Below are 14,097 nucleotides of genomic sequence, written 5' to 3' on the forward strand. Positions count from 1 at the left end.
CTACTGAAATGAAAAAGTAAAATGAGAATGCTGGTTTTCCATTATTTTCCAGCAGTGTCCTTATTCCCACTGCTAGGTCTGAACAATTATAATAGGTATCTAAAATATCACTGCAGTCTCTCTACCATTTGTGTTAAAGCATGCAACCTCATAAGGGCAGACTTTCTCTAAATGCTGCATATTAAAAAAAAACAAAACAACAACTGTGTTCAGTCTCACAGCTATAGTCTCTATTAGAATAGCACATTTTTATTCTTTCTATGACAATGAAGAGTTAATGCAACAATGAAGGCTGCTTTTAAGCCTTCTTATATCTAATCAGCATATTCACTTGATATCAAGCAGCTCTACCAGGATGCACTCAGATGAGACATCCCTGGATGTGTATGCAAAGACTTGGACATAAGTAACACCGAATTTATGAGAAAAAGCATGCATTTGATTCAGTCCCTCTCTTGAATTTACAAGGAAAGGTTGAGCGCAAAGCAGGAGCAGCACCATTTGCTTCATACATTGAGTGCATCAGTGTGGAATCACTGCATTAATAAATAGAAGCCAGGAAGAATTTTCAATGATTAGTGCTACCTCTTCACTCTATATGTTGGATGTGAAGGTAGTGATGAGGAAAAGCACCAGACTGACAGCTCTACTATGTTGACTATGTGCTACTGACAGAAGAAAGCAGTCAGCAGCTAGGAAGTTTCCTCATGGCCAGGCACCAGCTTGCTTCCTTCATGCAGCCCTCAGAAAGGCTGCTACTGCAAGGGAAGCTGAGCAGCTAAACAGCCGAGCAGTTAAACAAATCTTCCCTTCTTCCCCATGCCTTCCTAAACCCCGCATTACCCACCCACACCAATGCACAGCCACCTGGCAGAGTAGGGCAGTACTCCTACAGCATCACTTTGTGGTGTTTCTTCGGCCGGAGTGAGATTTTTGTCCCATCCTCCTGTAAACAATGTTAGTGCTGCAGTGTCTTGACATCCCTCACATCCCATTGCATAAATGCATCTGAGAAAGCTATCGCCTTAAAGCATTAAACTCTCCCCTTGTTCACTGATCAGCTCATTAAATGTACCAGCAGCAAGCCACTCATTAGATTCAGACTCTTATCCATCACCTTGAGATACCAGCTGTGAAATCATTGATAAAAAGGACAAAGGATAAAAGAGCTATATTGGATTTCGTACTGTTCAGCACCCCTGATGGCACAAGATGTGAAAGCGCTGTCGTAACTTAGTATTCGCTAAGTGTCATACAAAGGAAGGTGCTTTGACTGGCAGGTTCAAAGGTGCTTCTCAGCAGCAATCATATACCCAAAGTCAATTCTTTTCAAGATGCATAAAAAATACGATGCTCTGGATTTCATCCGGCCAGGAAATTTTAAAGCAAGAGAGAAGTTGGATACAAAAATCTTTTGTAATAAAGAGAGATGAGACATTTGTTGATAATTTTTCAATTCCTCTCTTGCAAGGATTCTACATTTTGATTTGAATGATAACCTTCCTTTAATAATTTAGCTACTGCCTTTATTCTATGGTTTTGTTTTTTCCCAGACTGGGAAAAAGATGTTGGGAACATTTGGTCAAAATTCTGCAATTTTAAACGTCATGGCCTTTAGAATGGAAATGAAGACACTGAGACTACAGCATGACTTCCTCAGAATGTGCATCCCAGTTCCTCTTTTAAGTGTTTTCATCACTGCACACAAAGCCGTAGGGAAAATCTGAAAACATACTTCTGTGCTGCCAACGTGACAGGGGATCAATTTAAGTATTGTTCAGACTGTAAAATATGGTCTTCAGATTTAAACTGTAGAGAAAATTACTTGGGGGTAGTGTTAGTTTTCCCAGTGCTGAGTCCTCACATGAATAGTAGTAAGAGTGTTGCCTTGCTTTTTTTTCCAAGATCATGCCCTAAAACATTGGTCCACAGACATGCTGGGCAGGTCTCAGCAGGTACTGCTCCACTGATTTTAATGGAGCATCCTCACTTCAGCTCCAGACTAAACCCACAGACGTAACTGCTGGAGGTTGAAAGAAGTAAAAATAAAGTAATAAGCAATCTATATCAGAGACCAGGTCTTTATTTGTGCTATACACTAAATACACTTTTTTTGTTGTTGCCATAGAAATAAATGAATAAAGTAATGAGATGGAAGCACACGGAGTGTTTACGTGTCTTGCTGACTGCCAGCAGACACAAAGGCTGTCTGCTGCTCAGGAGCTGAGACTGCTGCAGGTGCAGACTTCAGGTGAAGTCCAGATGAGTGGCAGTAAGGAAAATTGCCCCTGTGTTAACGGGGAGAGAAAGTTCATTGCAGCTTTTGGAGGCTGGGGGAGGAAAATGGCTGTTTAGAGAACAAGCCACTAAAGTATGCTTGAACTGTGAAGTTTTGCTTAGGATTGTCTTTCAGAGCAACTTCAAACTTGAGAATCCTGGCAAAGTCTTTAAAATTGCCTTTAATATATAGAACACTGATATTTAATTCATGAATTTAGTATTAATAACTTTTGATCTGTCAGATTCGATTATTTCACCACTAAAGCCAATAAAACCTGGAAATGTAACATTCTTATCCACAAATCCAAAACTATAAAAAGATTCCTGTTTACTGTAATTAACCGCCCCCAACCCTCATATTTTGTACTTACCCATCAGTTTGCTGTCAATCTTAACCTTGTCTGTTCTTATGGATAATTTAAGTTTTAAGGTTTCATTTGCACTATAGGAGAACTGAAAAAGATGATATTATGGAGATATTAATTTTGCAAAGCAAATTTCATACCTTCTGTGATGCTTAATAGTCAGAGCTGCGAAGGTTTTAGAAGCTATCCAAAACCATATGGTCTTTTTTTTCACCTTGGCCCAATATATTTATAGAAAAAATGTTTTAACGAGCCTAATCCTTCTCATTCAGAATTTTCAAGTACCAAGGGAGAACAATATCTGAATGCCTACTTTTCATTAATTTAATTTACGTTGGGTTATAAGTATCCAAGCAGCGAGGGTACTGTTCGGTGTCAGTAAATATAGCTGTGGACCCTGCTGAGTTCTCCCTTCCCACACCATCTGGTCCCATTATTTCTGTGGCCACGGCAGGCTTGCACCACACAGAGAGGAAACCTCTTGCATCTTTTGCAGCGCAGCCCCCTCATTATAGCCAAGGCACATGGTTTACATGCTCCAAGACACGGGCTTCTGCTGAGGCTGAAAGACAGCAGCAATAACAACAGGTGGGAGAGAAAAACAGCAAAGAAAATATAATGGCTTCATAAAGGAAATTATTTGTGCTCGACTCAAATGCTGCATAAATGTTAATTAGTTCTCAAAACCACTCTCTCAGCAAGCTGATAAGGTTAAAGTCAGTGTAACATTTGTGAGTTTAGCTTTGAACTCAGTAGACTTTTTCTGAATACTATTTTCTTTCTCTGTAAAATAAACCAGAGAGAAAGATGCATGGACATTAAGTAAGCCAAACAACGGCATACTGTTAGCATTCCATTTTTTACAGATGTAAAATCTGTGCTATGGGAAAGATAATTAATTGGTGTGTGGAGAGGGAGAGCTCTGAAATTCTCATCTTTTATCTCAATGGTTTCACCAGATTGCATTAAAAGTGGAGAAATAAAAGAGCAATGGCCCCAGATTCCTCCAGGGGCGATACAATGAACCCATCGATTCAGAAATATAGCAAAGTGATCCAGGACTTTAAGGGGAGACCCTGGGAACTCTGAGCCAAAGCTCCTGCTTTTGGCTGCTGCTACCAAAGGAGAATCTCCAACACTGATGAATCTCTTTTATGAGGGAAAACAGTGCAACATACTTCAAGACACACACATACTGAAAGGTCTACAAAACAGCATATATTTGGTAAGCAAATCATATTTTTGCATTTACCTCTTTACTCATGAATGAAAATCTTCCTTCCTCTGCTGCCTCAACAGGAGCTTCAAATTCAAATTGGCTGTTTCCAACCACGAATTTTTCATCCTATGGAAGAGAAAAGTTCAGCTTTCAGTTTTTACAGCTTCACCAAGTGCAGTAACACACCACCAGGCAATATATTGTCCAGCACTGGAAGTAATAAGATCAAATGGAGAAAGCTAACCAGTTAAAGTCATCACCTGAAAGCCAAGCTAGCGAAAAGTCCAGCCAGTACAATCTGCTGCCATCTGCACCCCTCCAGCATTCCCTTAAGGTGCAAGCATGGAGAGGTTCAAATCAAGCAACAACATATCTAGCACTCGGTTTCAGAGAGCACGAAGAAAAAGCCAAGACAAGTGAAAGCTGGATGGCTTCACACATCAGATGTGTCATTAGTGGAACTGCTTGAGTTCTGTCCTTTAAGGTTTTCTCTGTGGGATTACAGGCAGAGGAGGAAGGCAAGAATTAGACAGTAAATGGGAACGAACATCCCTCAGACTTTACTGGCTTTGTTTTTACTGCTTCACCAAGACTCCAGCTCTGTTCTCATGAGACAGTCTTTGATGGTAGCACCAGTTTAAGAGTATTCCTGCCTCCTACAAGGCTTTCTTTCCCTCTCTTCACCCTCTGTCTTAAAAAAGCCATTGATTCCTGCCCCTAGGCTGCAGCACCTGAACAGCACTAGCACAAATCTCAGCAGCTGTTCTCAAACAAGGGACTGAGCCAACTAAAAAGCAAACCATGGCACTGTTCCTGTGCTGGGTCAGCCTCCCATCCTGGCCCACAGCACAGCTTTGCCAGAATAACCAGGTTAAGAAACAAATGGCAAGGATGTTTTTAGAAGTGTTGTTGGTGAAGACCAACAGAGACCACAGGAATACAAGACCACCTTCATCCCTAATGCTTTTTAGGTCCCAATTTCAATTGCATCTCAGAGTACTTCAAAAAAATACTCAGTAACTTGATCTCTCTTTCCTGTTCTGAGGGTTACTAAGTCTGCTGCTGATGTCATCAAAACCTTGTATATGACGATAATAAATATATCTTTAATACTGCATCACTGGCAGCTCACAGATCAGGTTTATCTAAGTAGTGCAGTGGAAGCCCCTCTTATTGCTCCTTCGCTGTGACATGTTGGGCAGTGGACAGAAGAGCCCATCAAGGCTTGGGACTGAGGAGCAGCATGTGCTCAGCTAGGCAAAGGGCCTGCCTCCAGACTCTCAGAGGTTTATGTATAGAGGGATACAGACCTTTTACTTCTTCTTTCTCAGAATCTGCATACAGAAAACAAGCTGCTGAGCTCACAAAGATCTTTCCTGCAACATTTACAGCCCGTTCTATTTCACATCCTCCAAGCGTTAAATCACCTTACAAACCTCTTTTTTGAAGAATGATGCTCCACTGTCCCTGTTTTACATTTCAAAAGTGTTCAAATTCTGCTGTTGCTGCTGTGGAAGCTTTCCTGCATGTTTAACAGGCAGTGTTGGGAAAGGAGTGGACCTCGGTGTGCATGAAGGCTGCCACTTGGAGAGAACTGAAATTGGGCTGCCATGCTGGGCTCTACAGCAGAAGGCCCAGAGCTCTACTCAGCAGCCTGGGTGTAGAAGAGGTAACATAACAAACACCAAGAAGTGATTTATGCATCAGACACTCATGACAAAGACAAATCCAAATGGGAAGTTACTAATAACTAAAATCTTGGAGGGCTAATGTGGTTATCTTGTTGCTGGTACATCTGTCTCTCCTACCACGTGCCAATCTTCCAAGGATTCAGCTGGAGAATGTCTCTCAGAAGTTGCATGCAATAAACTGATCAGTGTTAAACTTCCCTTCAGTGCCTTTCTCAGCTGCTTGCTCTGAATGTGGCTATTCCCAAGAGCAAAAGGACAGATTGGATTTATTTCTGCTTCCTACTGAAATTCTTTTAGAGGAAAGAGGGTCAGAAAAATAGTCAACAGCTTCTCATCTTTTAGTCTATTTGCTTCCAGCAAAGGCTCTCACAAGGAGATTTATTCATTGTAGTATAAGTGTTACCAAGTTAAGAGGATTATACAAAAATTGTGGACTTATTCTTCTCCCCTGACCTTAACCACCAATCTGCATTCATGGAGATGCTTAAATGAATGATACTGCCTACTGCACTTAGTCATTATTAGTATAATGATATACTGTGGCTGTGCATGCTCTTTTAAACAAAGCACAGATTAAACTAAGATAATAGAGCTAGTAGTTCAGAGTAACAACAGAACATTTATTTTGCTGATCACCTTTTTCTAAGCAATAATGTAGGCAAATAAAATAAAAAAAAAATGGATATATTCCAATATTCTAATCAATAAAGTCCTTAAATGGGTTCATGGCTATGTGACTGCCACCTGCCCAGGACATCCTATAACAAAATTATTCTATGTGAGAAACCACATTCTAATTTGCACTTGGGCTGAGGGCCAGTGTCTAAGAGATCTGTCCATATGTTTCTCCTGAGCACCCTGTCTTCCATGAGAAGTTACTTTATGTTGAGTATACGTTATGCCATTACTCAAACTAACTTTCAGTAATCAACCTTACTGCTTCAGCAGTACGGCCGCATAGGAATGAGTGCCTCCATAATTACAACTATTTCATTTATTTGTGTATTTTCACATGTTCTCAGAGCTCTGTGCATGCAGACGGAAAGCACTGTGTGTGCCTGTTCAACTTATGGCACTGAAGGAATTACAATTCTGCTGAAAAAATGCACCTCTGTACTGGGATACATGAGCTACTCCCATGAGAGAGAAGATGTTTACACTAATCTTTCACCTAAGAAAAATTATTTTTCTCCACTGTCTCTCCAAACTAGGTCCTATACATTCATCTGACTTCTTAGAGAGACTTGAATTCCACACAAGCCTTTCTGGGTCCCAGTTAAATAAATGCACGCTGGTCTGTTCTGTAGACAAACTGTTAAATATTGCTACACTCTGACAAAGCATTCAAAACCACTGTGTGTGTTTGGCTTTGTTAAACATAATTGATACCACTAAAAGAAAAGAAGGAGGCTTTTTTTCACTCTTTTCTCTGCTAGCGGTAGTTCAGAAAGGTTGATAAACAAGAATGATAAACAAGGTGAATGTGATTAGCATAGCAGGTTCCTTCTGCTGTTTCTCTTCCATAGAGGAGAAGAGTCTTCTAAAAGGTAAATTTGGTACATCTAGATTATGCATCTGCCCTGAATGTGTTGTTAAGAGAGAATGGACTCTTCCACTTATGTCAAGGGATCACAGAAAGCTTTCCCTCTTCTGCAGAAACCAGTTTGTCAGCTCCTCACAATGCTTAACAGTAGAACCTGGAGTGAATTTTCTACAGTGTGTTTCCACTTTTTTATTTAATGCTGCAGCAAAGTGTTGTATCCCGCTTCTTACAAGCAGCCTGAGACAGGTCAGATTCATTTCACCTAGTCAGACATCCTGCCAGTGACTAGTGCCAGCCATCACAGAAAACAGATAAAATCCACTTTTTTTTTTTTTTTTTCCCCCCTCTTTACACTTATTTTAATATCTTTGGGCAAAAATATTTACTTTTGAACATATGATTGTACAGCATCTTGTACAAACATGGTTTTGATATGATTGTAGCATTTATGGTTTGCCTTCTAACTTTCTCTGACCACACTTCTTATATTGCTGTTATACTCCTGACCTGTTTACCTTTTTCCTTCCCTTGGCAGGCATAGCAGAAGTGATGGAAGGATTTTGTAAGCTATTCAGTACTTAAATTTGGCAAGGTAAAAAAAAAAACACAAAACTCAACAAGCATGAGTATTCTTTAGTTGAGTGATGGCTTGTGGTTTAAGTAATTGATACAAGCCAGCATATTTACCATTAGTTGTATTTAAACTGAGAAACAAACAGCAGAAACTAAGAACAATACTTAAGCTATCACCTAAAGAAGTTTTTAAGCTTTACTTTTATCAGACAAACACTAACTTCTATGTGTTCTGCATACCCAGGTGATAAAACAGTTGAAATCTCAGAGTCATGCTAGCTGCTTGGCTTTCCAATTGACTTTCTGGAAGGAGGTACTAAGAAAGAGAAATCTTTGCTACAGCTGGGACAATACTTGCTCTTCTTTTTGATGGTTAAAAAATAGTAACAAAAGTTGGTTTCCTCCAAACTAAAAATCATGCAATTTCTGAGTTGTTTTTTTTTTTTTTCCTGTTTGTTTGAAAAGTGAAGAGAGAATTAAGCACACCAAATAGCGCTATTTTAGAATACCAAAAAGCAAGTATTTAATTAGGAAGCGATATGAAAAAAAGCAGACTTCTTAAAATTCCTCTCATTAGTTGAAGAATAATTCTCAAGGTGAGGTCCACTTTATGTTCTTTAAAATGAAATTCATATATACTAGCTATGATATTTTGCCTTGTTGTGATTCTGTCTTTGTGGGACTCCACATTTAGAGATTGTATCCAACGTTATGTCATATTTTATGTGTAGCTTTTTTCCTTCTTTAACAAGAATTATGAGCAAGAACACCCAGGAAAGCAGAATCTAATGCCTGAAGAGTGGGTGTGGCTGGAATTAAAGTGGAATACAAATGACAGCTAGCTTTGAATTAATCCGCTTACCTGATAATAAGCTAGATGTCTTCCCTCAAAATGCACTGTCGTTCGGTACTCCATAGGTATTATTGATGGGTTAGGGTTTAGAAACTGTGGGCATTCTTCCTCCTGGGGAGATAAACATTTTATCCATTATTCAAAACAAAAGTCTTATCACAACAAGCTCCAATGGCCTTCGGACAATGGGATGATTGTTCTAAATAACTTTGTGCTTAAAATACAGTGACAGATTTGATTACACCCTTTCAAATTAGACACGCTAAAAATGACTACAGCATATGTCAAAGCCGTGGGTGATTATCTTTCCCAGCCTTGCAATCTTGTTCCTCCCATTGAAGCAGAGTAAAAGGAACAAAAATATCCTTTCAGGAGTTATTCAGTCACAATGCCCCTCCTCAATCACACCCTTAAATTCCCACCCCCACACTGTCACTAAAAAAAAACCTTAAACTTCTGGAGTTAACTTTAGACTCACTTTTAGATCCCTACTTCAGCCATCGGATATGAGAGAAAAAGCAAAGAATATATTGAAGTTTTCTAATAAAAGCCCAATAATTTTATTTTTAAACGTTACCATATTTTGTTTGATCACATCCTGTGCTGAAGAAGACTCTTCACAGATATGTTTCTTCCAGTCCCACTGGCAATTCCACCTATTGCTTGCACAAGAATAGCATCTACAAATATAACATGATAGTCATGACAAACTGTCAGGCTTCTTCCCCCACTGACAAAAAAAGTAAATTAAATTCCATGTTTATTCATGGAGAGTAGATCAATCTGCTACAGTGTCCTTACTATGTTAAGTTGAAAAATTTATAGTAAGAACAGTTTGAGAACCACAGAAAGCTTTTTTTTTTTTTTCAGAAATATAAATAAGGATCAGAAAACCGTAGCATCTCACAAACTTTAAGACGGAGTCCAAGGAAAACAGAAATGATCTTTATAAACCTTCATATATTGAGTTAAAAATGTGGAGTTTGAGTTGGCTGTGTCTGTCCTGGGGCAGTAACATCTCAAGTGGGGAAGATGATGGTGGCAGAGTCATCTTTGATCATCACATTTGAATGCACCACAACCCAAAGCTCCAATCTAACACTTGTGGCAACATGTAGTAAGTAGACATCCACAGAGCTCACCTGCAAGTACAATAGCAACTACCAAAAATAGCAACCCAATGAACTGGCCTTTAATTGCATGCCTCATTAAAGTGTAAGTTAAAGAATTGGGATACTGAAAAATTTTGAGAGCCAAAGACTTAATTAGTAACCTGAAGCACGATGTCACGGGATCTAAACACTTCAGTTAGAAATTTGAAATACTTACGGCTGGTTTTCATAAAGATTCATTGCTTCTTCACAGTCATAAAAAGGGTAAGTATGCGATGCAAAAAATATCCTGTTCTCTCCAAAGGTTAACTGTAATGGAACCGAAACGTGATCTATCGCAAAAGAAAAAGAAAAAAAAATCCAAGTGGTTGTTGAATTCTTTAGCTCTTGAACAGAATGGTACAATAATACTTTTATTATTTTACAGTGCCGGCAAATATTTAACTATACAATTGATGCTTTAGATCTCATGAGCTGTTATATTTGAGCTTTGCTTTGTCTTTTTAAACTACAGTTTTTTGAGCAAATGGTTTTCAGAAGGAAAGCAGAGGATAGGATAAATGGAAGAAGTAAAATTACAGAATAGCTTTACTTTATGGAAGTGTTTCTCAGTATTGCTATCACCATGCTAGAATTTTAGAGTCTGAAATAATAAGAAAAAATGAATAAAAGGGTAATTGAACACAGATGAAAACTGGCATGAGAACAGTCATATAAAATCAAACGTTATCTTAAATACGAATATGTCTTCATGTAAAATTACTTGTTTCATTTGTGGATTAAAACTGCCATTGTCGTGTGAATTAAAACAAGTGGTCTTTGTGGTTAATGCCCAACAGTGCCCTCAACACAAAGCTACCATAGGCACATGTGATCTCAGTTTGCTGTACAGGATTTCCCCACAAATGTACTTCTCATCTGGATCATTACTGAACTAAGGGAGTAAAATTTATCTTCAGAAACTGGTGTTTTCTATGGTGAAGTTGCTTAAAATGCCTTTTGCAGAAATCATTAAGCCCTTGTGACAAGCTATTTCACAAGCAATTGGGCAGTTTCAAACCCTGCTTTCCTTGAAGAGGTTCTTGAAAGACCATGAGCAGCTTTATTGGAAGTCACCTTTGCCTGCACTGGATCCCATTTAATATTTCAGACTGGTAGAAATGCCAGAGGATTTTCTAACAACAGGGCTGCAATAAAGCATCATTCCTTTCTAGAAATATCCCATTTCCTTGGAAATGGGATACTGCTACAGTAATCAGGGCCATTCCAAACTCAATAGGGCTTCTAAACAGTAAGTGGAAGGCTCGGGACTTTCTGTCACATGCTGCCTATGTTACTAACTGCCTGCCTTCTGCAAAGTGTCTGCCAAGCTTCTGAACATCTTGATATTATTTTTGAATATCCTTTCAGATTGGTCACTGTGGGAAAAACTCAGGAAAGTGTATTATTTCTAAGCGACTTGGTTACTCTCATGCCATTCCAGACAGGCTTCTAGTCTTACATTTTATGCTGGAAGATGTCAAGCTGTCATATTTATCAACTCAGTCTCTTTATGTCCTACTTTTCAAAATATTTAGGGAATGTGAATTGGCCCTAAATAAAGTAGTGCTGCTTTAACACTTCGCATAATCTGATACCTTGACATACCCCAGCTATTTTAAAACTTGAGAGATTTTAACATCATTACATTTTGTGCAATTAAAACTGGATTTTGACCAGCTTTGAAGAGAATTTAAGCTTGTGTTAAAATGTACTTCCAAGTACCACACTCTTGGGAAATTCTGATACGTATGAGAAGGTAATTCTAACGGGTACCTCTATACAATGTGGAAGAACACTTTTTTAGTTGTTTAAATTTGATCAATTAACAATGAAGGCTGTGTTGCCAGTTTTATTCTGTGTTTATATATCAGGATGTATGAACTTAAGGCTCAAATAAAGCACTATTTAGGAAATAGCACAAGAATTTTGTTTGGCGAAAGACCATAAGTGTATGTCAGTGGTTCAGAACGGTGGCACAGCCCTTAAGAATACAATCATGTATTTTTCCACTGGTCTTCCACTACTGCAGAAGATGGAGGGCACACAGTGGAAGGGGCAGAAGGCTTTATGATGGAAAGGACAACCTTCTGACATGGATCAGAAGACTAGTTACTGAAATATAGTCGAGTATAGTCGAGTATAAAACTAAAACAACACATCTTCATACTGTGCTGCTCTTCCAGCCTCATATCTCAGTTTGATTAGAGTAAGATTAGAATAGCTGAATTTTGCTTGTTTGGGACACAGAATCCCTATGCTCCTGTTAGAAATATCACTGAATTGGTGACTTCAGGGACTGTTTTGGTGTAGTGGCATGATGCAGCTTCTGTGGGCAGTATCAGTTAGATCAATTTTGCTGAATATTTTGGTGGGAACGGCACAGCTTGAAAAAAACAGTGATGGAAAAATTTTGAGTAAAATTTTCTCTTTTTTAAATTAATGTTTGAATGGTCAAAGATCAACAATAGACTACCTGAGCCAAGGGACTGGAAGAGGAAAAAAAACGTGCATTCAGTTCATATAAGAGGATCACATTAGAAGCAGTGGTTTATGTACTTTCCTTTCTTATGCATGGCAGGTAGCAATATTTCTTTACCTTGACCTTTCGGAGTTGGAGGAATCATATCAGGTGGGTCACAGATAATAACTCCTTCATTTAACTGAGCACGATGGCTTGTTTCACCAAAGGTACACCAAAGTTTGTCACTAGTGCTCAAAGTTGGCAATGGACTTACTGTCAGTTTCACCTGCAAACAAATTTTCAACAGGTAAAATATTTGAAAGAAAGTAAGGAAGCTCAGCAAGGCTTATGGCCACAGAATTTTCAGCTGCTTTCTTTTCCAGCCAAGGGTGATATTTTGGCTGGTACTGCACAACGTGGTTCCCCTTTTCAATTTTTATTTGTTTTCTTCTTATTTTTCTGCCACTTTTCCAGCTGGGTCTATGCTGAATAAAGATGGTACAGAAAACTCCTTCCTTGTCAGTGCACTAGATCAAAACAAAAATGTCTCTAGATACAAGCCCAGCCCAGCCTTTTGTTCTTGTACTCAGCATCCAGTTCAGCAAACAGAGTAGTTTAAGACTTAAGTAAGTCTTGAACTTAATGAAAATTACATTAACTTTAGGTATTATTAGCCAGCAAATAAACCAAGGCTGAATGGGCTGGAAAAGCTGGAGTTTGAAAGGGCTGAGCAGATAAAAGTGGCTTTCTCAAGATTCAATGTACATGCAAAAAAAAAAAAAAAACAAACAAAAAAACAACACCCAAATCCTGACATTTATCACTACTACTGAAAAAGAATTTCTGAGAGTGGTGGTGAGATCTTAATCTTCCTAAAGAAATCATCAGTACAGTATGCATGTCAGGAACTAAAGGCAAAATAGAGTGGGAAAACTTAGCAAGGCAGGAAAAAGAAAATGAAATGAAATTTTAGATGATGCCCTTGATTCAGTGTTTCAGGTATGTTAATTCCACAGTTTAGGCTTTTTACATTTTGTGTTTCCAGTAGAAATGAGGATGGTTCCTTTCTCATGGAAACTGGTCCACTATGTTATAAGCTGCAATATTTTTTGGTGAGTAAAAGTAACTAAGAGGAGAAGATGACAGTGGCAATATTACAGGTTGTATGTAGATGCTCATTTGAAGTTGGCTTTGTTTTTGTTGATTAGATATTTTGGCCTCATACTCTCATATGAGGCACTAAAGTCTTGTCAACACAAATTGACAAGGTCTGAAATAAGAGAAGGTGTGGATTTAACTAGGCTGTGTACATTCTAATAACATTTTTCTCAATGCAGAGACAACCTTAAGACAATGCTGCTTACATCATTTAGGAATGAAATTAACCCAAAGTGAAGTCTCTTTCTTTCTGATCAAGAGGAATCAGAAACCATTTAGTAACTTCACTCAAAATTAACCCAGTTTTACTTGCTGAGCACAACCAGTACATCCTCAGTCTGTACCAGCATGCTGCACTTGAAATCAAAGCAAGCTATGACATACTGGTCACTCTCCAAATGCTTCATTTTGTCACCACATAGTAGTTTTGCATGCTGAATTTAACTTCTCCATGCATGTAGACAAATTTTGCTGTGTAGACAAATCCACTGCCAGATTTTAAAGAAACAGCTTATGCCTTCACTACTTACTCAAGTTTATGCTCAAGTAAGCTGAAAGAGGATGCAAGGGCAACATGAAATCTCCCCTATCAATTATCTTTTATAGGCTATACAATATTGTGCAACACTTTCGTAATATTCAGATAGCTCTAAGTGCTTTGTCATCCATAATAATGCATCACTGTGGTTTACAGAGAAGGTTAAAAGGAGCATTTCTTAGAAGAAAATATTAACTACATCCTGCAAGAAGAAGAGGCAAGAAAAGAGCACTGTGAGAAGTCTGAAAGGTTGAGATACCTC

At 38.6% G+C, this 14,097-nt stretch overlaps 1 protein-coding gene across 4 annotated transcripts in view; it reads right to left on the reverse strand.

Moving 5' to 3' along the window:
* The window catches only part of PLXNB2 (plexin B2), a 248,929-nt gene that overhangs the window by 51,560 nt on the left and 183,272 nt on the right, over positions 1-14,097 (reverse strand). For all 4 annotated transcript variants that reach the window (XM_042815708.1, XM_042815709.1, XM_042815710.1 and 1 more), the window contains 6 exons: positions 12,275-12,425; positions 9,854-9,968; positions 9,102-9,204; positions 8,534-8,635; positions 3,898-3,990; positions 2,652-2,733 (listed from right to left, as the gene is read on the reverse strand). In XM_042815708.1, coding sequence (XP_042671642.1) covers positions 2,652-2,733; positions 3,898-3,990; positions 8,534-8,635; positions 9,102-9,204; positions 9,854-9,968; positions 12,275-12,425 — 646 coding nt within the window. The remainder of the gene's footprint in view (positions 1-2,651; positions 2,734-3,897; positions 3,991-8,533; positions 8,636-9,101; positions 9,205-9,853; positions 9,969-12,274; positions 12,426-14,097) is intronic.

Source organism: Centrocercus urophasianus, unplaced genomic scaffold (assembly GCF_019232065.1).
Source record: "Centrocercus urophasianus isolate 14NV4802_14NV808 unplaced genomic scaffold, USGS_Curo_1.0 seq_15, whole genome shotgun sequence".
Taxonomy (NCBI): Eukaryota; Metazoa; Chordata; class Aves; order Galliformes; family Phasianidae; genus Centrocercus; species Centrocercus urophasianus.